At 36.4% G+C, this 27,612-nt stretch overlaps 1 protein-coding gene across 1 annotated transcript; it reads left to right on the top strand.

The window, feature by feature from the left end:
* Positions 1–1,632: 1,632 nt before the first annotated feature.
* C6H5orf34 (chromosome 6 C5orf34 homolog) lies at positions 1,633–26,968 on the top strand. Its single transcript, XM_025387476.1, has 13 exons — positions 1,633–1,994; positions 6,090–6,321; positions 6,796–6,885; positions 8,779–9,425; positions 11,414–11,509; positions 12,688–12,811; positions 18,796–18,887; positions 19,780–19,849; positions 20,497–20,667; positions 21,078–21,172; positions 22,659–22,757; positions 25,723–25,763; positions 26,551–26,968. Exons 2-13 carry the CDS (start codon positions 6,127–6,129, stop codon positions 26,742–26,744), a joined length of 1,914 nt encoding a protein of 637 aa, XP_025243261.1. The 5' UTR covers positions 1,633–1,994; positions 6,090–6,126; the 3' UTR covers positions 26,745–26,968.
* The last annotated feature ends 644 nt before the right edge of the window (positions 26,969–27,612 follow it).

The following is a 27,612-nucleotide window of genomic DNA, read 5'->3' as shown; positions in this document are numbered from 1 at the left end:
AAATTAGCCGGGCATGGTGGTGCATGCCTGCAGTTCCAGCTACTCGGGAGGTTAAGACAGGAGAATTGCTTGAACCCAGCAGGCGGAGGTTGCAGTGAGCTGAGATTGTGCCACTGCACTCCAGCCTGGATAACAGAGCAAGACTCCATCTCAAACAAAAAAGCAACTCATCCATTCAAGGTTTATCAGGAGATTGCAGCAATTCAGTCACATCTTCAGGCTCCTCATTCTAGTTCTCTTGCTGTTTCCATCATATCTGCAGTCACTTCCTTCACTAAAGACCTGAACCCCTCAAACTCAACCATGAGGATTGGAATAAACTTCTTCCAAACTCCTCTTAATGTTGATATTTTGACCTCCTCCCATGAAGCACAAATGTTCTTAATGGCATCTAGAATGGTGAATTTTTTCCCAAAGGTTTTCAATTGATTTTGCCCAGATCCATTAGAGACAATCACTCTGTATGGCAGCTATAGTCGCACGAAATGTATTTTTTAAATAATAAGACTTGAAAACCAAAATTACTTCTTGACTCATAGGCTGCAGAATGGATGCTGTGTTAGCAGGCATGAAGACAACATAAATCTTGTACATTCTCATCAGAGCTCTTAGATGACCAGGTGCATTGTCAATAAGTAGCAATATTTTAAAAGAAATCTATTATTCTGAACGTCATTTTCAACAGTGGGCTTAAAATATTCAGTAAATCATACTGTAAACAGATGTGCTGTCATCCAGGCTCTGTTGTTTCTTGAGCACAGGCAGAGTAGATTTAACATAATTCTTAAGGGCCTTAGGATTTTGAAAAGGGAAATGAGCATTGGTTTCAACTTCAAGTCACTAGCTGCATTAGACCTTCACAAGACAATCTGCCTGTCCTTTGAAGCTTTGAAACTAGGCATTAATTTCTCTCTGACTATGAAAGTCCTGGATGACATCTCCCACTAGAAGGCTGTTGCATCTACATTAAAACTCTGCTGTTTAGTTTGGCCACCTTCATCACCGATCTTCATTAGATCTTCTGGATAACTTGCTGCAGCTTCTACATCAGCACTTGTGGCTTCACCTTGCCCTTTTATGTTACAGAGATGGCTTCTTTCCTTAAACTTCATGAACCAACTACTGATAGCTTTAAACTTTTCTTCAGCTTCCTCACCTTTCTCAGCCTTCAAAGAGAGTTAGGGCTTTGTTCTGGATTAGGCTTTGGTTTAAGGGAATGTTGTAGCTGGTTTGATCTTCTATCCAGACCATTCAAACTTCCTCCCTATCAGTAATAAGGCTGTTTTGGTTTTTCTTATTATTCATGTGTTCACTGGAGTAGTACTTTTAATTTCCTTTAAGAATTTTTTCTTTGTATTCACAACTTGGCTGTTTGACAAAAGAGGCTTAAGCTTTCAGCCTATCTTGGCTTTCAACATGCCTTCCTTCCAGGCTTAATCATGCATTTCCAGCTTTTGATTTAAAGTGAGAGACATACAACCCTCCGACCGCTTTTGCCTAGGACACCGGAAATAAAAATCAAAGACAAGCCCAAGGGATTCCCGACAAGGAACCACCCGCCCCCGGATTCCTACATGTCTTCCTGCTCCGCCCTTCGCAGGAAGCGCAGAGAGAGCAGCCCCCGGAATGGAGGGGCGGGACTTCCGGTCTTCCCTGCAGTGGAGTGGTGAAGCGGGTCCTGGCAGTGCTGGTTTTGAAAGGCTGCTCTGCTGTTTGCGTTTTCTCTTAATAGTTAAGTTGCTGCTGTCTCCGCTTTCCTTTTACCTGGCGGGGATCTTGGTCAAAACACTCCCTGCGACCTTATTCCTCTAGGGTTGTGATTTTTTTCTTTCATCAAGAAATATCACTTGTTGATAATTTGTCAAACTCAAGAAACCCCTGGAGAAGCAGTCATTGGCAGGCGCGGAGGCTGCGGCTTCCAGAGCATTTTGGCAAATCAAAGCCAGGGACCGTTGCTGGGCCTCATTTCCGCAACTTTTCGGCTCGGAACTGCTGTGAGTGGAAGACTTTGGGTGGTTGTTTTGATAAGATTCCTTCTGTAACTAGAGACTATAACATTTTGAAAGAAATGAGATTCTCATTCATGTCAAGAACAGACTTGCGGATTTTTGAGTGTTAAACATACCCTGAGGTAATGTGGTGGGTGGTGAGAACGCAAGCGGGAACGAGACAGTAGAGATGAGAATGGCAGTGTGGGTAGGAGCTGGGTTATACTTTCTTAAGGTATGCCAAGAAGCTTAGTCATTACACTTTTTTCTTGTGTATGCTTGATTCAACTTAGAAAACCGCCTCAATAAAGCTGTTAAGAAAAGAAACGAAAAAAAGATTTGGCCAAAAATAGACTTTCTTTTTCCCAAATTGGAATCAGAAAATGTCTTCCACCTATGTATCAACACCCGTTTTTTCCCCTAAAATACCAAGTAGACATATCGGATATATACGTGTGTGTTTATATATATCTGTAATCTATATTGCCATTTGATAAGTACGTAAACAAGTGATGTAAAGCAGTTGGTATGGTCTGACTTGTGGAAAGTTACCTTTGACATCAATACTGGAGATGGATTGGAGAGAGAAGAAATTTCAGACAGTTGCAGGAGTTGAAGGGAGAGTCTATGGCCTGAAAAAGAAAAAGAGGTAGAGAAAGCCAGGTTCCAAAGACAGAAAATCAACAGGACTTATTTACAGGGGCATGGAGTGGAAAGTCAAGTTTTAGAATATTGGCTACTAGCAATGAGACAGCATTAATTCAAATTGCAAATTCAGGAGGAGCAGTTTACTTACTTTTCGTCGTTCAAATATTTATTGTGCCGTTACTATTTGCCTAATACTTTTTTTTTTTTTTAAACGGAGTCTCGCTCTGTCGCCCAGGCTGGAGTGCAGTGGCGCCATCTTGACTCACTGCAAGCTCCGCCTCCCGGGTTCGCGCCATTCTCCTGCCTCAGCCTCCCGAGTAGCTGGGACTACAGGCGCCCGCCACCATGCCCGGCTAATCTTTGTATACTTAGTAGAGACGGGGTTTCACCATGTTAACCCAGATGGTCTGGATCTCCTGACCTCGTGATCCACCCGCCTTGACCTCCCAAAGTGCTGGGATTACAGGCGTGAGCCACCGCGCCCGGCCGTTTGCCTAATACTATTTTAGATGCCAGAGATACTGTTGCATATAAGCCAGATAAGGTGCCTGCTTCAGTTGAGTTTATATCCTAGTGGGAGAAAACAAAAAGCAAGTAAATAAATAATCAATTTTGATGATAGATTCTGTGAAGAAAAAATTGAAGAGGGATGACAAATGATTGGGAGATGTTTGGGAGTAACTTTAACTTAGTTGGTGGTTAGGCGCTTGTAGGAGTTACATTTGTGCTGAAACCTTGATGATGATAAAGAACCAGTCTTGTGATGAGCCAAGGAAAAGACAAGGCAGGCAGAAAGAACAGTGCAAAGATTCTAAGATGGGAAAGAGATTGTTTAAAGAACATTAAAAATGCCAATGTATCTAAAGTGCCCTGTAGAAGTAGGAGAGAGTTGAGAAATGACATTTGGAGAGGTAGATAGGACCAGATTGTGTGACCTTTGTAGGCCATAGTTTTAGGAGTTTGCATTTTATTCTAAGTGGAAATGGAAGGTATTGGTGGGCTTTAAGCCACAAAGTGATAGATGTGATTTTCATTTTAAAAGATCCCTCTGGGTACTACTGTATGCAGACTGGATTTGAGGGAAGAGATGAGAGTGAAAGTGCAATTAGGGGATATTACAGAAGCCTGCTTTTGGTAGGAGTGATTAAGTTCCATTTTAGTTACGTTGAGTTTGATTTATCTATGAGACGGGGACATAGAGAGCAGTCTAGCAGGCAGCCACCTGAAAGCTCTGTGAGAAGTCGGGTACATTTAGAAGTTCTCTAGAGAAAGAAAATAATTAAAAGTTGTGTGAATCTCCTCAGGAGAGACCATGTAGTTAAATAATTACTTATATCCTGTCATATCCTCAGAAGATTACAGATGATATCACCTACAGCTGATTACATACATTAAAGGGGTAAGGTTAAAAAAAGACAAGGTGGGCCGGGTGCGGTGACTCACGTCTGTAATCCCAGCACTTTGGGAGGCCAAGACGGGCGGATCACGAGGTCTGGGGTTCGAGACCATTCTGGCTAACATCTTGAAAACCTGTCTCTACTAAAAGTACAAAAAATGAGCCAAGCATGGTGGCATGCGCCTATAGTCCCAGCTACTCAGGAGGCTGAGGCAGGAGAATCACTTGAACCCGGAAGGCGGAGGTTGCAGTGAGCCCAGATCGCACCCCTGTACTCCAGCCTGGCAACAGAGTGAGACTCCATCTCAAAAAAAAAAAAAAAAAAAAAGACAAGGTGGGGCATAAAAATGACAGGAGTGTTAAGAAGAGATGAAATGTGGACTAAGGTCAGGTCTTGAAGAATCCTTGATTTAAGGGAATAGTGAAGAAGAATGATTAAACACAGGTAGAAGTGAAGAAGAAAACTGTGGCAGCCCAATGTTGGGGGGAAGAGAGTTTGGCGCAAGGGAATGTACACAATGCTGTTACACGCTGATGAGGTTTAGTAGGATGAAGACTAAAGTCATTGGGTATAAGAAGACATTGGTGACCATTGCAAAACAATGTCAGTAAAGAGATAGAGGTGAAAGCTGGATTGCAGTGGATTGAAGATAGATAGGAGAGAAGGTTGGTAGTGAGTGAATACTACATGTGAGCTGTTTATATAAGTAGGAAATATGGATAAAGTGGTGGAAGTGTTTTCTATAGAAAGTTATTTTTTTTCTGGCAGGTAAAACTTGGGATTACCTGGGTAGTAGAAGGGGTAATGTAGAAGGGGATGGGGTTAGTGTTAGAAAGGAATAAAAACATTTCATAAGATTGATTGAGTGCCTGCAAGGCAGCATCCACAGTGCTAGTTACTGTCATATTTGTTTTCTCATTTAATCCATACAACAGTCCTGTTACTACTCCCATTTTACAAATGAGGAACAACCTGAGACTTATAGCTAGCTAGTAAATGGTAAGATGTGAATGAAACCCAACTCTTTCATTCCCCTTCTGTCACTGCTATATGGAGAGCATAGGTGAAGACAGTATTTTAGAGGTAGAGAAGAGGAAATTGAATGCAGCTAAATAAGGACAAATCCAAGACAACAGGAGATTAAGTTGCTTGTTAGTAATAAAGAGCTATTTCTTTAATGCTAGGGTAGAGACAGGTTTCCAGGTATTTGGATTTCTTCTTCAGGGTCCTTTTCCCATAGGCCTAATAGTTACCTTCTGCCCGTCTTTTGAATTTGTATTACAAACAATTTGCTGCATTCTTACAGCAAAGGTGGAATTTGCTTATTATTTGAAATTTGAAATGAGATAATGAGCATATAATTTATAGAAATTAAATTTCTTTAGGCCGGGCGCAGTGGCTCATGTCTGTAATCCCAGCACTTTGGGAGGCTGAGGCAGGCAGATCACAAGGTCAGGAGTTCCAGACCAGCCTGACCAATATGGTGAAACCCCATCTCTACTAAATTACAAAAATTAGCCAGGCATGGTGGCATATACCTGTAATCCCAGCTACTCAGGAGGCTGAGGCAGGAGAATTGCTTGAACCCGAGAGGTGGAGGTTGCAGTGAGCCAAGATCACGCCACTGCATTCTAGCCTGAGCGACAAAGCGAGACTCCATCTCAAAAAAAAAAAAAAAAAAAAAAAAAATTAAATTTCTTCTTGGTTATGTTCCTGCATTGGAGTAAACTTCTAAAAATTATAAGCTTCTAAATGGTAAGCATATAATTTACAAAATTTAAGTTTCAGTAGAAGTGAAGCTATTAAAATTATAAAGACAGTTATCGCTTTATCTCTTCTTGGTTATGTTCCTCCATTGGAGTAAACTTCTAGGGGTTAATTAAGGCATTTTGTTAAGGATGTTCATTTCAGATCTATCAAGTGTAGTTAGTATTTTTCTAACGAAAGTAAATGCAATGGCAATGTCATCTTCTTAGAAAATGCACCGATTTATTTTGATAAAACTTTTTTACATTAAGAGAACTATTTGTGCTATTGTATTTCCTATTTCATTCAGTCTTTGACTTAGAAGGACATCTTATTCTGCCATAGTAATGGCAGCCGAACTGCGAATGGTACTTTATGAAGATGATTCAGTACAAGTACAATATGTTGATGGTTCCACGTTGCAACTTTCTCCCTGTGGCTCTGAATTTTTATTGGAAAAGTCACCTCCTGTTTCAGCACATCCTTTAGAACAACCAGAAAGAATTCGTCAAAGGACACATTTTGTCATTAGCACTTACAGAGTAAGTAAAGATATCGCATAAAAACTTTTTTGTTTTTACAGACAGGTTTTTGCTCTGTCACCAGGCTAGAGTGCAGTGGCATTACCATAGCTCACTGCAGCCTCAAACACCTAGGCTCAAGTGATTCTCCTGCCTCAATCTCCTTTTACAAGCAAGTTACTCTAGGACTACAGGCGTGCACTATCACACCTGGCTAATTTTTAAATTTTTTGTAGAGCATTGTCTAGCTATGTTGCACAAGCTGGTCTCACACTCCTGGCCTCAAGTAATCCTCCCATCTCGGCCTCCCAATGTGCCAGGATTACAGGTGTGAACCACCATGCCTGGCCAAAACTACTCTTTGAATACTAAAATACTGTTGATGTGGCTAGAATATGAAAAGTAATTCGTATCATAGATTATACTGTACTGTCATTTTTAATTGATTTTCAAATCATTTTACATTAAGGTTACATTTTATATTTCTTTTCATAGGAGCAACTACAGCGAGCCCTAGATTTTCGAAACTCTTCAGCTACTTACCCTTTTTTATCTGAAACCATCATACCTTCTGAAAGAAAAAAGGTGATTTTTTTAACTTCATTTTTGTTAGTATTATTTGAGGACAAGTAACTAGAAACAGGTAATTTAATGTTTAGCCTTTTTTTCTTTTTCAGGACACTTGGGGATACATTTTTATAAAACATCGAAGTTACATAGTTTATCCCCTTGCCATTTTCTTTGTATCCAAGGATTATAATCAGAATCTTTTAGATTGGTGACTTTTTCATTCTCAGAGGTCTCAAAATTAAGAAATTATGTGACCATTTTCAGTAACAGTGTGGTATTTGTTAATGTATGGTAGAGATCTGTAACTATGGGTATGACCTTTATTATTTTGCTTATATAGTATTTTATTTGGATTTTTAGGAATAATAATAACAACTGTAATTTACTGAGGGTTTACTATGTCCATCAATAATGAATAATACTGGAAATATTTAATAACACCATACTGATCAAAGTGGATGTCTATCCAATCAAAACAGGTATATTGGCTAGATGGCAGCTTTTTTTTATAGACAAGGAAATTATGTCTCAGAGAGTTTACCTAATTTGTCTATGGCAGTTTTCTAAGTGGCAAAGTCAGGATTTGAACCTAGTCTATCTGACTCTGTAAACTCTGTTTCTCAACTACTTTCTGCTGTCTTTCTATGCTGTCAAGATGCTGGCCTGCCGACTGAGTCATTTTATATTGTCTTGTGGCAAAGGAGCCATAAAAAATTATAAGTTGTAACTTAGTCTAGAAGGGTAATTTTCCATTGTGTCTTTTGAGTCACTTTATTCACTGAAACTGCCTAGCTTGTTGCTGATGCTGCAGCAGGATTATTAGATAGTCTAATTCTAAAAGAGGACTTTGATGACTGGATCCTTACAAACCAGCTTTGCTGCCAATAAATACAGCAATTTTAGTGTCCTAACATTGTACACATAGATAGCATGGTAAATTTAGGAAACTTTCTTGACAATAGTTTGTGTAAATGTAAGGTTTTACATAAATGGAATTGAAATGCTAAATGCTTGGCAAAATTAATTCAGTAAAAAACTCTCATGCAGTATCTACTGTTTATATCTTATATGAAAAGACACAACCAACACTGTTACTTGTTATGAGTCTGTTATTAGTCAGGATCAATTTTTCTTTGAGTAATTAAACTTTTTTAAAGTTTCCTCTAAGCCTTCTGAAATTTATTTTAGTGTATGGTGTGCCAGGTACTACCTAGGATGGGTACTTTATAAATGTTGCCTTATTTAGTCCATGCGATAACCCTGCAAGACAGAATTCCCCAAATGCTGTTCAGTTATTCCAGTACTAGTTTAAATAATTTTCTCTTTTCCCCCTTGCTCTGAAAAACTTATGTTATTGCATATAACATTTTAAGATATGATTGAGTTTGTTTTTGAATTTTCTGAGTTGTTCTGTCAATAATTTTTTTGCTAGTCCCATACCATTTAAGCTATGGTTGCTTTTTTTTATTTCTTTTATTTAAAACTTAAACATTTTTAGCTAACATTGCTTTTAATATAATATATCATACTGCTGGTCTTCCCTTATTTCTAGTTTTTTTCAGAGTAAACTTTTGCAGGGTGAGGGGAGGGGTACAAATCTGTTTATCTCTAGTTCATTGTACATTTAAAACCAAAATACATTTAACACTAAATATGGTCATTTCTCTCATTTTGTGTCTGTGTGTTTTACATCTCTTTTTTTTAAGGGAGATAATCTTAACAATATCAAATATTCTCTGGAAAATCATATAAAGGCTGAGATCTGGCCCTCCATTTTTTCATTCTCTCTAGATAGTAAAAGACAAATATTTAAGAGCTGTCTTACACAATACTTAAATATCAAATGTATGGAAAAATTGGACTGTTAACAGAAAATACTCACCATCTCTTTTTCCCCCCTCATTTCAGCATATCTTCATTGACATCACAGAAGTGAGATGGCCCAGTCTTGATACAGATGGTACCATGATATGTATGGAGAGTGGCATTGTGAAGATAACATCTTTAGATGGTCATGCATACCTCTGCCTGCCCAGATCTCAGCATGAATTTACAGTACATTTTTTGTGTAAAGTTAGCCAGAAGTCAGACTCATCTGCAGGGTTGTCAGGAACAAATAATAAAGCCCCAAAAGATAAACTAGTTGAAAAAGCTGGCAAAATCTGTATACATGGAAATTTATCAGGACAGAGACTGAAGAATAAAGAAAATGAGCTTCATTGCCAGATCATGAAATCCAAAGAAACTTTAAAGAAGATGAGTTGTGTAAATGGAACTGAAGGGAGGGAAGAGCTGCCTTTGCCTGATACAAAGCACACATGTGTATACACATGGGTCAAGCAGTGCTGGTCTGTGGCTGCCTGTCCAGAGGAATGGAAATATCCTTTGTCTTTAGCACTTCATTTTCATAAGAAAATCAACAATATGTCTAAAATTGATGCACATATAACTCAGAGTAGATGTTTAACTTCTGATATTTCAGAGGAAAGAGGAAAAATGGTTTCTGTTCTTCCCAGGGCCCTGCCACTCAGCTGTCCAGTTCCACACCTGCACAGGTAATGCAATAATGGCTATTAGTCATGAAGCTTTCATCAGAACCAGTCTTTACCTGGATAATTTTATCTGATACCATTCATAAGGAAAGTTTATCTCATCCAAAATTTTGCTTTTAACTGATAGTAAATAATTTCCCTAGCAAATGTGTTGCTTATGTTTCTTACTCTGTGTCCATGCATTGAGTGTAGAAGGCTCACTCTACATTAGATACTGTGCTAAGTCCAGTGACTGCAGAGATGACTAAGACACAGTCCCTGCTTTATAGCAACTTAGAATCTAGTGGAGGTCACTGTACCTAAAAAGATTATTAAAGTATGCTAAATGATGGGACAGGAGTCCGCACAGGGCTCTGTGGGCCCAGGGGAGCACCCGCTGCTGCTCACTGGAGCCTGTGATCTTGCTTGCTGGAGTGTGGATCTGACACAGTTCTTTTGTCCATACCTAGCTTCAGAGGCTACCCCTCTCTTTGGTTCACTGACTATAAATATGTTATTTTCAAAATGGGTACACATGGAGCAGCTTCTGTAAGGCTAAGTATAAAACTTTTACCTCCACTAAGGATTGTAGATTTGTAACATCAACTTTGCATAAATAGTGCAGTAATAATGATAATAACTAACACTTCCAAAACACTTATGTGCCAGGTACTGTTGGACTTTACCCGTTTGATTCTCAAAGCAACCCCGTGAAGTTAAAAGACATATCATCCCTATATGTAGAGGAACTTGAGACACAGAAATGTTAAATAACTTGAGGAAAGGTACACAGCTAGTACTTGTAAAATTGAGATTTGATCCCAGGCAATATCTGAGTATACATTTGTTATTTAAAACAAAAATATGGGAATGACTGTTAGGCTTGTCATGATTATCTGGTTAAAATGAGAAAAGTATTATGAGTACACATCAAAAGGGAATTATGCTTCAAAAGTAATGATTTTTCAATAACTTATCACTATGTTTAGGTTGAAATCTATGATCCTTCACATAGCTTACCAGGTCTTTTGTGATCTGGTCCCTTCCTATATCTGTAATCTTCAACTCTTTCACTACTCTTGCCCTTGCTTTCTCTATTCTTGCTAAGCTGGACTTCAGCAATCCCTAAAATGCTTGCTCAAGCACTCTCTGACCACTGCACCTACTCTTTACTCTGCAGGAGCACTCTCCCTTTCTCTCTCTCAACTGTCTAACTTGTGCTCATTTCCAGGTTTCAGCTAAAACCTAACTTCTTTAGAGTGGTTTTCCTGAAGACCCCAAACAAGTTAAGTCTTATATAATTCCATAGCATACAGTACTTGCCTTTTCTTTATACTCAGTGTTTATTATTTAACGTCCCTGCTGAGGGCAGGGACCATGTCTCCTTTTTTTGGTTGTTATATCCACAGTGTGTATAGCACAGTGCTTGGCCCACCATAGATATTTTAGTAATTTTTTAAATTTATTTTTTGAGATGGAGTCTCACTCTGTCGCCCAGGCTGGCACGATATTGGCTCACTGCAACCTCCGCCTCCCAGGTTCAAGCAATTCTTCTGCCTCAGCCTCTTGAGTAGCTGGGATTACAGGCGCATGCTACCACGCCTAACTAATTTTTGTATTTTTAGTGGAGACGGGGTTTCACCATGTTGGTCAGGCTGATCTCGAACTCCTAACCTCGTGATCTGCCCGCCTCGGCCTCCCAAAGTGCTGGGGTTACAGGCATGAGCCACCATGCCTAGGGAATCCAGGCTAAATTGTAAATGTTAGTTAAACTGTTAATTTATGTAATTGTGCTGAGATTCAATAATAAGATTATTGAAAATACTGAAAAAACGTGGAAAAAGAAGACTTGCTTTTATATTTCATTAATATACCTTCATATTAATTTTTATTCTTTGATATAGCGAGTTAAACAAGAAATTAATCCTGTTACAGTAGCACCATTTTCTTGACTTCTAAAGGCAATTATATTGAGCAACCAGAAGTAATAGCTTGTATTTTATCCTTCACAGGTGGAATTTTTGGGATTCACTTTTACAGAGACAATGCGATGAATATTCCTATCCTGAACAAGTAAAAATGGTTTGGTACAAAGGTGTTACATATAGGTAAGGCACCGATGTTGGCTCCTGTGTTGGAGTTAGAGCTGTTTATTGATGTCACAGAGAAGATTGGACTAGCCTTATAGATAGACTCTCAGAAGAGGACACAGTTCTGCTGGGCCAACTGTGCTCCTGTGTTTGATCCTGAGTTTTACAGGTCTCAAAACTAATGTTATTAGTGCACATGAGGGTCTTGTGACTCACTCACATTAACCATTTTTATAAGACGTATGTGGTACCTCCAAAGCCAATGAGGGATCAGTTTGCTAGTGAATGTAACATTCATATCAGTTATTTAGGATACCCCTTCCAAGCACTGGAGGATCAAGTTGTTTGAAATAGTCAAAACAGAATTGCTTGAGCATGGAATTAGAGAAGGTAGATCACCTAAGGGAGATTTTTAGCCTTCATTCACAAAGCAAATGCTCATTGAGTGGCCGCTCTGTGCCAGCACTGTTCCATTGAATTATCCCTACCCCACAACAAAGGACGCCCTTCTAGTGACTAGAATACTAGTGTTAGCCAGATTGAGAGTTTCACTTCCATGAATAATGCTAGAAGAGCACTGCTAAATTTTTGGAGAGAGAGGGGGCTCTCCTTTTCTATGTGAAGACCTAGACCTATTCCTTCCAACAACATATTCTAACATATATGTTAATAAAATTAACTTGGATTAAGTTTCTCTGTGTTATATACCCAGTACCTTGATTTTACCTGGCTGCTCCAGGTACAGCCACCTTTTCTTAGGGATAGCCCCTTGTACAGATGGCTAATCTTATCCATAAAGTTTTGATTCCACTAGTTTCATTAATCTATCTATTTTCAGGCTCTGGAAAGGTTGTATTTAACTCCTATGCAATAGACTTTGCTTTGGTGACCCTTATATGCCAGCCTTGTGATTAGCAGTGGGGATATCAAGAAGATGATAAGACAAAATGCCTGAATTCCAGAAGCTCTTAGTTTAGTTATTGAAATAAATGCATAAACCAATTCTATTTATCTTTCTGTGAAAAAGTTAACTTAGCTGGTTGGGTTCAGCATATGAAATTATCTGCTTCATTGGACAGGGAAAAAGACTGTGCTTCTTTGCTTAGATTTTGTTGTTTCTGTTTTTTGATGGCTATCTTCATGCATGTTTTAATCTCAAGTGGAAAAAAATTTTAATGGTTATTTCTCTTTCTTAGACTTACCCATCAAAATATGAACTCAATAGAGATTTATCCTGGAGATGGATCTGTTTTCAAATCAGAAGGGGCTTATTTTGGGAAATATTTTACATATTATTCCATTCAAGAAGGATCAGAAGAGGTAAGCCAACAATGAACTCAAGAAGAGTTTTGCTGTATAGCTCTTTCTAAATAATTCCAAATATGTATGGGAAATTTGGTCATTATATAACATTGCTTCCTACTCCCCAGTCAATATAATCTTACTGCCAGCATTGGTACAGTAATTATTAACCACCTTATTTTTACTGTATTTTCACCTGCTATCTCCATTTGCCTAAGCAGTTCACGTTTAAATCAGAAACTTTCTTTTGTCATAGACTTTATCGATGGAAAATGCTGAAACCAGGAGCATTACTTTGAGTTAATACACTACTTTGAATTAATATTTGTACATTAAAAAGCAAAAGCACATTCTTTTTTCCCCACCATGTAATTGTGTATTTTAAGCACCTCTTAACTTCTAAATTTTTATGTACAACTAGACAGTTGAACAAGATTGTTCTCTGTTGCTGAAAACAGTGAAACATAATATGATGTAATTACCAGATCATAGTCTTAATAATGTCAATATTTTGTTAATGAGTTTTAATTTGCTTATTGCCACTCGGATATTTGACATCCACCCTTGCATAGCAATCACTATAGTATCACACTACTTTGCATGCTAGAACAAAATAAGTATGTTTTCTGTCTTCATTACAGAGTGGAGTATTTAAATACTAATCAGATTATTAGAATCCCTAGGGAGTAGAGTCAAAAATTGAGACTTTTTTAAACTATGGAAATTTCAAACATATATAAAAGTAGACAGATATAATGGATCTCTATGTACCCATCACCCATCTTGTTCATTTATACTTCCTGCTGCTCCCTCCACTCCCTGTTTATTTTTAAGTAAATCCCAACCAAATATTGTTTTATTCATAAATACTTTAGTATATATTGGAACAGATTCCTAACTGGGGCCTATCTCTAGGAAAGTATTTAGTAAATAAATATTAATTGAACAGTAACTCTTTGACAGGCACTCCAGTAAGCATTGACAAAGATGAAGATGAAGAAGAGTTCCTGCCCTCAAGAGTTCACAGTCTTGTGTTCAGTTAGAGAAGCAAACAAGCAAATGAGATACAAGTGTGCCCAGTAACATGTATACGTATATATGTGTGTATGTGTGTGTATATAGTACATCAGACAATCAAGTGAGCAAGCAAGCAGAGTAGGTATGCATAGTCACATTGCTGACTGCTGTGTATCAAGGGGTTTGCAAAATTGCAAGATAAGAGGAGTGTATCTTCCTGAAGCTTCAATTCTACTCAAAGCTGTTGCGGGAGGGGGTGATAATTTTTATACTGAAGCAAATATATCGAGTAGAAGCGTGAACTTTTGGGTTAAAATGCGTTTGTGGTGGACTGCCTTGGGCTTCACTCTCCAACCTCTGTGTGCAACACATTCACCCTTCTCTGTCTGCTTTAGTGCCAAGATTTAGAAACAATTGACCCTCTTTTGGGGATAAAGTTGTTTGCTCCTTACTTTAACCCAGACTCCAAAATAAATTTCAGATGAATTAAAGAGCTAAATGTAAGAAACCAAACTTTGTAAGTGTTTGAAGAAAATATAGAAGAACAATGTTTAAAATCTCTGGGTAAAGGAGATTCTTCTTAAGTAGAATGCAGAAAACCAGAAGGCGTAAAAGAAAAGTTTGACAAGCTTGAAATCTTCAAACTTATGTTAAATTATAAATATTTAGGCCGGACACTATGGCTTATGCCTGTAATCACAGCATTTTGAGAGAACAAGGTTGGTGGATCACATGAGGCCAGAAGTTCGAGACAAGCCCAGCCAACATGGCAAAACTTCGTCTCTATTAAGAATACAAAAATTAGCTGGGCATGGTGGTGCGTGTGTGTAATCCCAGCTACTTGTGAAAGTGAGGCATGAGAATCGCTTGAACCTGGGAAGCGGAGGTTGCAGTGAGCCAAGATCACACCACCGCACTCCAGCCTAGGAGACAGAGCAAGACTCTGTCTCAAAAAAATTTTTTTAATTAAAAAAAAAATTTAGAATTTCTGTTAAAAAGATAAGCAAAGGCCTGGAAGATATTCCACACTGTAAATCAGTAATAGACCAAAAAAACCCAAAATATCCTAATAGAAAAATGGGCAAAGGGTAAAAATGGATTTAGCCATAGAAAAGATAATGTAAATTAAAAAGTCATAATATTTGAAAACATATTCAACTTTACTACTTGCATCAGGGAAATGCAAAAAATCAATGACATACATTTTTCCCTTACCAAATTGTCAATAACTAAAAAGACTGATGGCATCTTCTGCTGGGAAGGGTGTGGGAAAAGGGGTGCTTTCATAGTGTTGGTTGGAGTGTTAATTGGTTCAGCTTTCTTAAAGGACAATTTGATAACATCAAATGAAACTGATGAGAAATTCTGCTTCTGAGTATCTAGCCTAGAAAAATATTTGCACATGTGTTCAAAGAAGCATGGCAAAGGGTGTGTATTGTGGCATTATTTGTAGCAACAAAAAATCAGAAGCAACCTAAATAAATGTTCATTAATAGGGAAATGGTGAAGTGTTATTATTATCAAATTATGGGAATGGTGTGCAGTAGTTGAAAAGAATGAGGTAGATGTTGATGCATAGAGTAATAGATTCTGGATGATCTCAAAGATATTGTTGAGTGAATAAAGAAACTTGCGTTAGAACACGTACAATGATATCTTTTGTGTAAAGAACAAAAAATAAACCCCATACCTGTATAGTACTTTCTGTAATACACATGCACAAGCACAAGAAAGGATCCTGGGCAAATACACACTGAAGTAGCTACCTTTGGGAAGGATTGTGGGATTTTGTGAGGGAGGAGAAGTCGGAGAGGACTCAATTTTCATACTTTTTGAACTTTTTTTTTTAACAAAAACGTAATTTATTATTTATTGTGTAATTAAAAATTGAAATAGGAAAGACTGACAAGTACTCACAGTGTAAGTACTTCCATAGAGACAAGAACTTGGTGCTTTGGGACCACATAAGAAAGGGCACCTGACCCAGTGTTTGAGGCTCCAGAAACAACTCCTGAAGGAAGACTTGGCTAAGCTAGGATCTATAATTCCAAAGGAGGAGTTGTACAAAAGACAGATGGAGGTAGGAGGAGCATATAGCTAAGGGAACAATTTACTTTCTCAACTCTTTGCATGGCTGGCTTCTTGTCACTCAGATTTCTATCTAAATGTCATCTCCTCACAGAGGCTTTTCCTGACTATTCAAATTAAAGAAGCTACCCAAGACACTCCCTATCATGACATCCTCATCTTTTTTCTTCAAAGCACTGAATATTGGGTGACATTTTCTTAATGATGTATGTTCATTGTCAGCCACACTAGAGTTAAGCCCTGTCTTATTCAACACATTATTATTGCTGGTTCTTAGAACAGTTTATAAATGGCACCGAACTGGACAAAAGAGCCTGGGGCAAGTGTGGAGTGTTGAAGGAAGTGAAAATGTTGTAGTTTGGTAGGCCAAAACATAGATGGGATGCTAGGGGAAATGTCCACAGAAGAAGCCAGATTACTAAGATAGCCAGCTCATAACTGGAGCATAAGAAACCTCACTGCATTTGGGGAACCACTGAAGGATTTCAAGTAGGGAAGTGACATCAGATTTTTGTTAGATTATTTCAGAGGAAGATGAACTGGGTGGGAAAGAGGTAAAACTTGAAGCTGTAGAACCAGTCAGAAGACATGTATAATAGGTCAAGTGAAAACCAGGCAGTGGTAGGGAAAATGGAAAGAAATATTAAGGAGACAGAACTGATTGCTGACTGGACACTGAGGATGAGGAAGGAGTTGAAAGCGATGCCAAATTATTAATAAACCAGTGAATGGTGGTGCAATTTTTGGTGTGAAACCAAAATTTTTATCAAATCTAAATTTTTTTGATGATGGCTTTTTTTTCTTTTGAGCCTACCATGAGATGTCAGGTAAAGAAGGATTTGAGATTATTAAAATTCAACTATGTCTCAACCCCACCTGCCTAATGGATTATAAGACACTCTTAATTGTAAGATGGATCCAGATTTCAGAGAGGTTAAATTGTGAAAAATAAACATTTTAGAGTTGATGAAATAGGGTCATGGAAATAAGAACCCAGAGGGAACTCAATATCCAGTAGAGAAAGACATAAATAATTAAAATGTGGTATTCTGAGTGCCTCCCATGTGCTAAGCACTCTGCTAATAAATGACGATGATACAGACATGAGCAAAACAGACACAGCCCCTTCCTTCATGGAGCTGTATTCTAACAGGGAAAACAGACATTAAGTAAAAAACTATTAAACTGAAGTTGTAATTAAGACCAAGAGGCAGGATTAGAGGGAACTGTGCTTGTGGACATAACTAGGGGATTTCTTCTAGTCTATGGGACCTCTGCAATGGCTTCCCTGAGACGGAAGGAAAAACAGGTGTTAGCCAGGCAAACGGAGGTGAGGGAGGAGGGAACTGAGTTCTAGGTAGAGGGAACAACATGATAAATGACATACCAAAGGTAAATACAGCGTAGAGAAAGTGAAAGTACAAATTTTGAAATAACACTAATTGCAGTTTTAACATAGTGATGTTGAGATGTCTGTTTTGATAGCCAAAAGAGAAGCCCAATAGAGATTTAGATAGTCAGATAAAAGGACAGAGACTTTTGTTTGGAACATATTATATGCTAAATTCTGTCCCAGGAACTTTATATGTATATTATATCATTAATCCTCAGATAAATCTGGATGGTAGGCAGTATCCCCATTTCACAGGCTGCAGGCACTGAGGCTTATAAAAGGTTGTATAGCCTGCCCATCATTATAGTTGGTAAGAGGCAAACCTGTGATTTGAATCCACATTTGTCTGACTTTGAAGCCCATCTTCTTCCCCTAATGGTAAAGAGTATGAGCTGCACTCTTTTGGTGGTTTAAATCAGATCTCTACTGTTTCTTAGCCCTCAGTCTCAGTTTTCTCATCTGAAAAACAAGCATTAATAGTTATCTCAGAATTATTTTAAGAAACAAAGGAGATAATCCATGTAAAGTGAGTAGGATAGTGCGTAGCACATAGCATCTGCTCCACAAATGTTAGCTGTTGCTATTATGATATTTTATGTGAACACAGCTTTGGACCCTTTTAGGATTATCTAAAAAGAAATCAACAAGTTGGAAGAGAAGGCTGGAGACGGAGTCCTGGAAAACACTAGCAAGTCTGAGGAAGAGGAAATTCAGAAAGAATTTTAAAATAACAATTTTTTTCTAATTTCAATAACCTCAGCCTGTAAATAATTTTTTCTTCCATAAACTATAGCAATAGTTCTTCCATTAATGTAGCAAAATGGTATATTCATTCAATTAAAATAGTTTTTTTTTTAATCTATATAGCCATTTCTTTTTGTCTTAAGGGAAAGGAGTGGCTCATGATAAATTTCCTGCTAATGTGTAGGAAAATTAGTTTGGTTACCATATTAATGTAAATATAGCTAATATTTAAATTGCATAATAAGTTAGAAGTTGTTAGAATTTAATTTTTGGGCTAGGCATAGTGGCTCATGCCTGTAATCTCAGCACTTTGGGATCCCTTGAGCTCAAGAGTTTGAGACTCATCTGGATAATATAGAAAGACCTCGCGTCTACAAAAAAATTAAAAAATTAGCCCAGCATGGTGGCATGTGCCTGTGGTCCCAGCTACTCGGGAGGCTGAGGTGGGAAGGCTTCTTGAGCCATAGAGGCTACAGTGAGCTGTAATCGCACCATGGTACTCCAGCCTGGGCAACAGAGTAAGACCCTGTCTCAAAAATAAATAAAATAAAATAATAACTTTCAAATGAATAGGAGTAATTCTATATTTTAAAAAAATGGGAAAATGAAAAGCATTATAAAATACCATGGTTTTATGGGCTTCCGTTTGTTAAAATAACTACTTGTCACTATTGTAAAAACATATTTCAAGGAAAAACAGCTAAGTAATAAAGGCAAAAATTTATTATTAATGAAATTTTTCATTTTAACTAATTTTCAGAGAGAAGAGAAAACTTACTCAGTAAATAACCTTCCTCCAGATAGACCAGGAAGTCCATTCTCTGTTGGTTCTCTAATTAAACAGGCAACAAAGTAAGTTCTTCCCATTCAATTGAATCAAATGTTATGTGTCTAAATATCTTGGCACATTTTCTTGTGATTAAGGATGAGATTAAGAATTGGCAGGCACAATGGAAATATATGCCTTCGGTAAAATTTGTCAACTTTTTTGGTGTCATAACTTATAAAATAAGGTAATTTTTATGTCATTTATTAAGAGTACTTCCGGCTTTGTAATTTAAATACGGAGAACTATCCATATATAGTGAGCAAGTGCTGAGAGGAAGTAAGTGCTCTTTCTCTGCATAAGTGTGGCATCATTATTGTTCCTTGAAATCAAGTTGGAGATTTGATGATATATTTAATATGTTTATACTTCTTTATTATCTTCAGAGTAATAGATTTCTGAGAGTATGATAAAGCATAGATTGGTTCTTTGGTTCATGCTTTTAAAATTCTCTCAATCTGTGACACCCAGAAGAATGCAAGTGGACTGTTGTATTGTTTCTTTTTATAAATTTATGTACGAGCAATTTCCAAAATAGATTTGAAGAAGCATATTCTATAATTTGATTTCCTAGGGATAGTTGATTCACATCCCTACCATTTTTAGGCTATGTGAAACTTTCCAGGTGGTGTGAATCTATCACCTCTTAAAAAGGAGTTCCTGAAAATTCTGTCCATGGAATCATTTCATTGCTAAAAATTACAGGAATAGCCTTAAGTAGGTAAGATTATCACAAAGGGAAGCAACAGTAGTTCCCTTCTAGGGTCTTAAGGATTTCTTGAGAAAAAAGAGTTCCCAACACATTTCAGTGGAAATGATTTACGGATCATCTAAAATGTTGTATGGCAGTGAAAATGGGTTCCTAGAATTGGAAAATGTCATTTGCAAATGTTTAAGTAGTAGTTTTCGTGTTCACAGAATTCTTCAACATTGTGTGAAGATGAGACTTTCTTTAAGCCATAACTATCGTATATGCTGCTGGAAAATGGTATGTTAAAATTATTTTAAAAGCAAGATATTTTAAAATTGTTTTATTGTTTGTATCCATACTTCTGAGTTCAAACAGCTTTCCTCTAAGTTATGTGAGAAATTCTTTGTAACATTAATGTTGGTTTATTCAGAAAAATACCTACCTAGTAGACAAACACTGAAAGTTCAGGCTTTAATGTTACAGTTTTATTGTATATGGTTTGTTTTTGTTTTTCATGAAGAGGAAAGGATAGGGGAACTGACTGGATTTGAAGTATGTAAAAATCATTATAAATCATGATATTATAGTGTTCTATATTTTCATAACTGTAAAAATAAATTCATTAATGCTGATTTGGAGGAAGTGATTCTCAGACTTTGATTTCTGTATATATATTTAATTACAAATCTGTAAGCTCCTAATTTTTGTCTATATTGGATGTAAAGTTCAGAGCAGAACAGTGACTTTACAAAGATATTAGAACTGAATCTGCTTGAAAAAAATACTGTTTTTGGTATTCACTTTTGGAAAAGTTAAAATATAAGGATTTTACAATATTCGACTTCTGAATAAGTACCCGAAATTGCCTCAGAGTCATTAATATTCATTTAAATCTTGTTCTTAGATAACTCTATTTCCTGCTATTTTTATTTACTTGGTTTTAGGTACCTGGGATAAATGATAGCAATATACTGCCTTTGGTTTTGAAAGAGTCACTCATACCCAGCGTGGGAAGATTTCTTGCTTACTCTGATGACAAAGTACATGCTATCTTTTTAGATGGCATTACTCTAACCCTAAATTGGAATTTCAGCTCTCCTATTGAGAAGAGACAGGTAGGTATACTTCAGACTGAAATCTGTTTTTTACTGGTTATCTGTGGAAAAGAGAACAAAGAAAATAAAGTACCACACTATTTCAGTTCATTTTTTGAAGTATAAAATCTGTCAAAAAGCTTTACTGATCTCTTTGGATTTCCTAGCAAATATCAGAATGACTTGACAAATAGTCAGTTTTCTAAAGATAACTGATTATACAGAAAGGGATTAGTATTTTCATTTGTTTTGATAATTACCTATATGAGTGGTGGTTAAATAACACCCATATCTTATGTAAACAACATTTAAATTGTTGCATCTTTAATGATTCCTCTACTTATTTCTTTAAGTTAATGAAGTTAGAATAGGTTGTTTGTGTTTTTGTTTTCAGTTCTAAAATGATAAAACTTATCTTTCCACTTCTTAAGGTAAATCAAGGTCTTAACTTGGGTTGGTGTAAGTTAACTTTTCCTGATGGACAAGATCAGTTAATTCAAATTGAACACCCTGAACCATATGAAAGGTACTGAAAAGCAATTTTTAAAATTATTTTTACGTTTTACTTTTAACTAACAGAGAAGAAGCAATAAACATTATTTAAATGTTATATACATTTTTAGTTTTTCCATGTGGATAATAATGAAGGCATTTCAGTCATTTCGGAGTTGAGAGTTGTACTTGTGTTTAGTGTAACTAAATCAAGTCAGCTTTTTTTTTTTTTTTTGAGACAGAGTTTTGCTCTTGTGGCCCGGGCTAGAGTACAATGGCACAATCTTGGCTCACCGCAACCTCCGCCTCCTGGGTTCAAGCGATTCTTCTGCCTCTGCCTCCTGAGTAGCTGGGATCACAGCTATGTGCCACCATGCCTGGCTAATTTTTGTATTTTTAGTAGAAATGGGGTTTCTCCATGTTGGTCAGGCTTGTCTTGAACTCCCGACCTCAGGTGATCTGCCCGCCTTGGCCTCCCAAAGTGCTGGGATTACAGGCATGAGCCACCATGCCCAGCTTTCAAGTCAGCTTTAATAATTTCATTTGTATTCAAGTAACTTTTCCAAATGAAATGTGTTGTAGACATACTGATTTGCTGTGGAGGTTAGATATGGTCAGCTGTGTTAACAATTAACTAATCCTCTAACCAATTTGAAATAAGGTTTGCAACCACAAATAACTAAAATTGTGTATATTTCTATAAAGTGGATAAAATTACCCAATGATTACTCTTAAAATGGGGAAGATTCTTCAGCTTTTTATGAATTTTTTTTTTCTTTTGGTTTATCTGTTAGTTACAGTGTAATTCTACTTGTGATAGTCTTGACATTTTAGTGATTCTACTTGAGAATATTCACAAAAGAATTGTTTTTTATTACCTCTTGAATGTATTTTTCTGTTGGGTTTTATTGTGTTTCAGTCTAAGTGCTTATTCATTGCTATTAATGATTTGCCTCAAAAAAGATAGTTTCTTTAGCAAACATTTCTGTTGATTCAGCCAATCATTTCAGATCATTCATTTTATTAAACTTGATACTTGTTTTAGATACCTAGTAAGTTATATATAATTATACATATGTGTACAAGCATATGTGTGTACGTATTAGCGGGCATTTTTTGGTTTAAATTTTAGTAAGCAAATGCTCACTTAGTCATATCATGTGTCGACATTTTTTGATAAAACTTAAACACATTTTACTTTGAAAAACTAAAAGAATTAGAACATTTAAAATTGAACTTTAAATGAAATCCAAATATCACCTTTATTTTGATTCTTAAATGTCATTTTTATTAATCAAAAATATAACTAAATCATTTTCTTCTTGATGAATAATGGAAAAAACTTGGCTTTTCTATGACCAGTGAAAAGTATTTTGTGAATTGCCCAGTAAATGCTTCACTTTAACATTTTTTCTTTATCCTTTTTTCCCAAATTGTCTTAATGATTTTACATTTGTTTATAACTTTATAATGTATTTAAGTTCATTTTTCAAGTATTCCTTTTAATGTATTCACTTTAGATATGTGACAACAGTAACATCATGGTGCAGGAGACTGTTCCAGACTAGTCCCAGGGAGATGCCCACTCATTCGTCATCTTCTGTTCTCCAAGAAAATTGGTATTTTTATTTTAAACTGAATCTGTTTAGAAGAGCCAATACTTTAAAAAAATTAAAGTGTCAAATGGTAAACTGAGACTTTTTTCAGACTAGTCCCAGAGAGATACCCACTCATCTGTCATCGTCTGTTCTCCAAGAAAATTGGTATTTTTCTTTTAAGCTGAATCTGTTTAGAAGACCTAATACTTTTAAAAAATTAAAATTGTCAAATGGTAAACTGAGAGTTTTTTCCCCAAAAAATTTTTCTTAGTTTTGAATATGTTGAACTCCTAAAGTATTTTTGATAGCCTAAGCTTGAAAATAATTTATTTCTAATCAGACTTCTAATTTATTACATTTCATCATATTCTATTTTACCTAAAGGTAAGAAAACCTTTCTTTGAAAACTTAGCATGAAAATGAGTGGCTCTTTTTGTGTGACAAATTCATCCTGAAAACTTCATGGAAAAATTTAAAGGGGATTCTTAAATTTTTAGTAATGTTAAAGGAAATAAAAGGTTTAATAACATAAGCTTTCAGAAAAAATTGATTTTTAAATAATTTCTGTCATATTAGTTACTTCCCCCAAATTAACTGGCCGATCAAATAAACCAAGTATTTTAGTCCCTCCTGTGTGCTTTTCAGTGTGCAGGGTACTAGAACTGGGCTTCATAGGAACTTTTTGTGAAAATATAAGATAGAAAATATAGGAAGAAAGGTCATTAGAAGATTAGTGTCACTGAGAGTCTAACCTGAATATATTGGAAGACAGGGATATCAGGAACAATTTAGGAAGCTTTTTAAGTAAGTTTTGTGAGGTGACCTAACATAGTGTAGTGAAACAAAACGTAAACATTAAGCCTATTTTTGTTACCTTTTCCTAAGTCATTTCTTAGAACAAATCAAATCATATCAGTAAGTGTTATTTGAGTATCTCAGGTATCTAAGGATCCAGCTTTGCAGATCCCTCATCCTTTAGCTCTAGCCTGTTTGGAAGCAGAAAAGGTGCTAAAGTAACTAGCAAAAAAAACCGTTGTGATGGAAGGAAAATTGTACTTGTCTATAAAACTGGTCCCTTCGCCATTGCTTAGCTCGCAGTTTGTAAAATATCATCAGCCTTTTTATATGAAAGCTGAGAAGAGGCTGTCAATACACACTAAAAACTGCAAGTAGAGATTGGTGATAGCAGCTAAAGGTGAAAGCAACTAGGAACAGCAGAGGTAAGATAAAAAAATTGAGGAGTAGCTCCATTCCCCTTATAAAGCCTTAGGTATCTCCACTTTGGTTTTTCTTATCAAAGAGGGTAGCTTGAAGGAAGAAACAAGATTGTACAATAAAAAGCTACCTAAGTTGTATTCTAGTATTTTTTTTCCACCACACCCTCCATTATTAGCTTATTAATTCAACTTTTTAGTCAACAAATAGTACATGTTTCATAAAAAGTTCATTATGTGAGCAACAACATTAAAGGTTGTATTGTTCCTTACACCCAGAAAAATGTGTCTTGGGTTTAAAAAAAAAAGATATTTTGCAATAATGAACAATCAGCTGACTGTTGGAGTAAGTTGTATCCAAGTTCTTTGCCACAGATGTTTAAAATTATGAAATACTTCTTTTCATTCTCCATCTATAGGCTGGAGTACAAGGGAAAAGAGTACAAGCTGACAAGGAGCTGCATGTGATCTGTTGTAGTAAAACCAATAAAGCAGACAAGTCACACACCCTACTATGAACTGTGAAGATTTTTCTAGTGACTTGAATATTTTAGACTAATGTCTTCATTAATTTTGCAGAGAGCTAGTCAAGTTACAGTTTGTAGTTGTATGCCGTTGCTCATATTTCATTCTAACCCGATGAGAAAAAGGATAAAGAGGCCAGGCACGGTGGCTCACGCCTGTAATCCCAGCACTTTGGGAGGCCGAGGCGGGCAGATCATGAGGTTAGGAGATCGACACCATCCTGGCTAACACAGTGAAAGCCTGTCTCTACTAAAAATACAAAAAAATTAGCCGGGCATGGTGGCAGGCGCCTGTAGTCCCAGCTACTCAGGAGGCTGAGGCAGGAGAATGGCGTGAACCCGGGAGGCAGAGCTTGCAGTGAGCTGAGATCTCACCACTGCACTCCAGCCTGAGTGACAGAGCGAGATTCCATCTCAAAAAAAAAAAAAAAAAAAGAAAAAGGATAAGGAACACACACTGAGGAGTTCCGCTGGAGATGTATATATTTGCCTTCTACTCCATACCAGTTGCCCAACTATCATTCCATAGAACATAGTAAGAACTAATGTTCATCATGTTAACCCTCGGTGCTTAAAAAAAACAATGAAATAAGTAGGTAGTCTACTCCAGAAGGAATTTCATTAAAAATGGTTGTTTTGACACATAATTCAACTATTTAAAAACTTGGATCTCCCATACGATCCATTCCCAAAGAGTTCCATATAAACGAGGTATTAATATATGCACAAGTACAGAAAATTAAAAATCCTTTCTTCTGAGAGAAACAATCTAGGTAGGAAAAGCAGGAAGTTAAATAGTTCAAGAGAAGAGATTACAAATAAGTATGTGATTAATTAATATGCTATAGGAATTCAAGGAAGGAGAAAGCACTTCTTTCACAGAAGGAATGGGATTTTAATAGGTTTTTAAAGTTTGAGTAAACTTTAGGGAGGAAAGTAGAGTATATGGTAGGTTAGTACTAAGAAGTAGCAGGAAGGCCCATTATCTTCAAACGTCAATATTTGATTATAAATTCCTTGAAGTGGATTTACAAGGGGTAGACTTTTATTCACTTAGCTTTAAAGGCATTCAGTAAGTATCAGTTGAGTCAAGTTGATTTGTTGCTAAATAAAGGTAACATAAAGAGAATTCTGTGTTCTTCCGTTTAAAATTCTAACCTTTATGAAAAAAAAAAGTCAGGTATGCTTATTTGAAATATCATGAATACAAAGGAATCAGACAACTGAATTTTTTTTTTCCTTGGACAGGTCTGTTGCTTCTGAACTTGAAAAGATACAGAAGTTTAACTGTATCCTTTAAACAGAATGCACTGTCCTACATAATTACTCTCTTTCGTTCTAGGCTTAATTCATGACTTCAGTACTTTGTGAATATTAATCTATACTTAATATATTGCTAACCTTTATTGAGTAAGCAAATACTTAAGATTGTAATTTAAGATGGATCTTGTCCATAGAAGGTATAGCATGTTAACATTTATACTTTTCTTGAGTTTAAATTGGATAAAGAACAGTTAATTAGGGTTAAGGTCTCCTTTGGAAACTTTTTCACTTACATAATTATAAAATTATAGCTGTATAAGACCTCTTTTTTTTTAATGAAATATTTCGTTCTGTACATTCTCACCCAATTCATCTAAATTTGTTTTCTCTTGTGATTTTGCTCTAATCTTATTCAAATAAGTTCTGTAGTGAACAGGTTTTTCACTCTAAATCTTTTAAAATTAAAAATAGACACTACACAGATTCCTTATAATCCTATCATCCTACTCAATTCCCATATCATTTCTTCATTTAAAGAAATGTTACTGAGATTTTCATTATTTCCTCCTTACCACCAAACCTCCACCCAAACACACACATACACTCTCTGTTCTCTTTCCCCCTCCTCTAGACTCTAACTAGTTTCTTCATTTACAAGGAGCAGACTTGATAAGCCTTGCAGTTCTAACTCTATTATGAATCCAAGAGGTCTTCCAGCTGAGAAATATTCAATATGAAGGCTATGCTTTCTGAATATAAAGATATTTATATAATGAAACATGTGGGGAAAACCCCCTTAACTAAGCAACTTAGTGCTACTAGAGAATAGTGGTATCCTAAACCAGATTTCTAACAAGAAAAATGAACAGTCTTCTGATCATTATAAACCGGGATCTTCAAAAACCTTGCTAGGAGAAGTTAATGAAAACAGAGTATCAATAGCATTGAAAAAAACCTCTGAAATCCTTCACGATATTGACTGTCTTCTATCAAACTCTAAAAAGTGAAAAATGGAATTATTACAACATATTATTAAAAGTTTTAAGGATGTTGTTTCAAGTGACTGGTATAAAATTACTAGTAAGCCAAGATATTGTACGTATTACCCTACACAATGATTGTGAAAGAACTGACATTTAACTTTGAAGGTATTTTTATTTAATTTGTACATTTTTAAAATATGTATTTGTATTTTATTAATAAATAACTATCTTGAAGTTTTGAACTGTTTCACATTTAATTCTTATTTCAGATTTATGAGAAAAAAATTTGTAATGTTATAAAGTTGTTGCTGTTTTTATCTTGTGGAGCATTCACTATTAATCTTCCGGTTTGTTCATTTTGTTTGTTTTTATTGTTGACATATGGTCTTGCTCTGTCACCCAGGCTGCAATGCAGTCGTGCAATCATAGCTCACTGCAGCCTTGAACTTGTGGGCTCATGGGATCTTCCCACCTCAGCCTCCCGAGTAGCTGGAACCACAGACATGCACCACCACACCTGGCTAATTTTTTAAAATATTCTTTGTAGAGACGGGAATCTCCCTATCTTGCCCAGGCTGGTCTTGAACTCATGGCTTCAAACTATCCTCCTACCTCCATTTCCCAAAATGACAGGATTACAGGTGTGAGCCACTGCACCCGGCCTCTTTTTTTTTAATATGCAGAATTGTGCATTTTTTCACTTGCTATTTGGTCCCTTTACTCCAAGTATTTTTCAATAGAGCTATGAGACAAGAACCAGATCTGAAAAAAACAGAGACAAGCAACATTGTAAACTAAAAATCAGGCACTTTGGCAAAGACTGTATCTAAACTGTCTCATGAACCAGATACTTTCTTTTGAACACAGGACAAGATTTATGCTGTAAAGTGTT

The sequence above is a fragment of the Theropithecus gelada genome, chromosome 6, assembly GCF_003255815.1.
Source record: "Theropithecus gelada isolate Dixy chromosome 6, Tgel_1.0, whole genome shotgun sequence".
NCBI lineage: Eukaryota > Metazoa > Chordata > Mammalia > Primates > Cercopithecidae > Theropithecus > Theropithecus gelada.
This window is presented reverse-complemented; position numbering and strand designations above follow the sequence as displayed.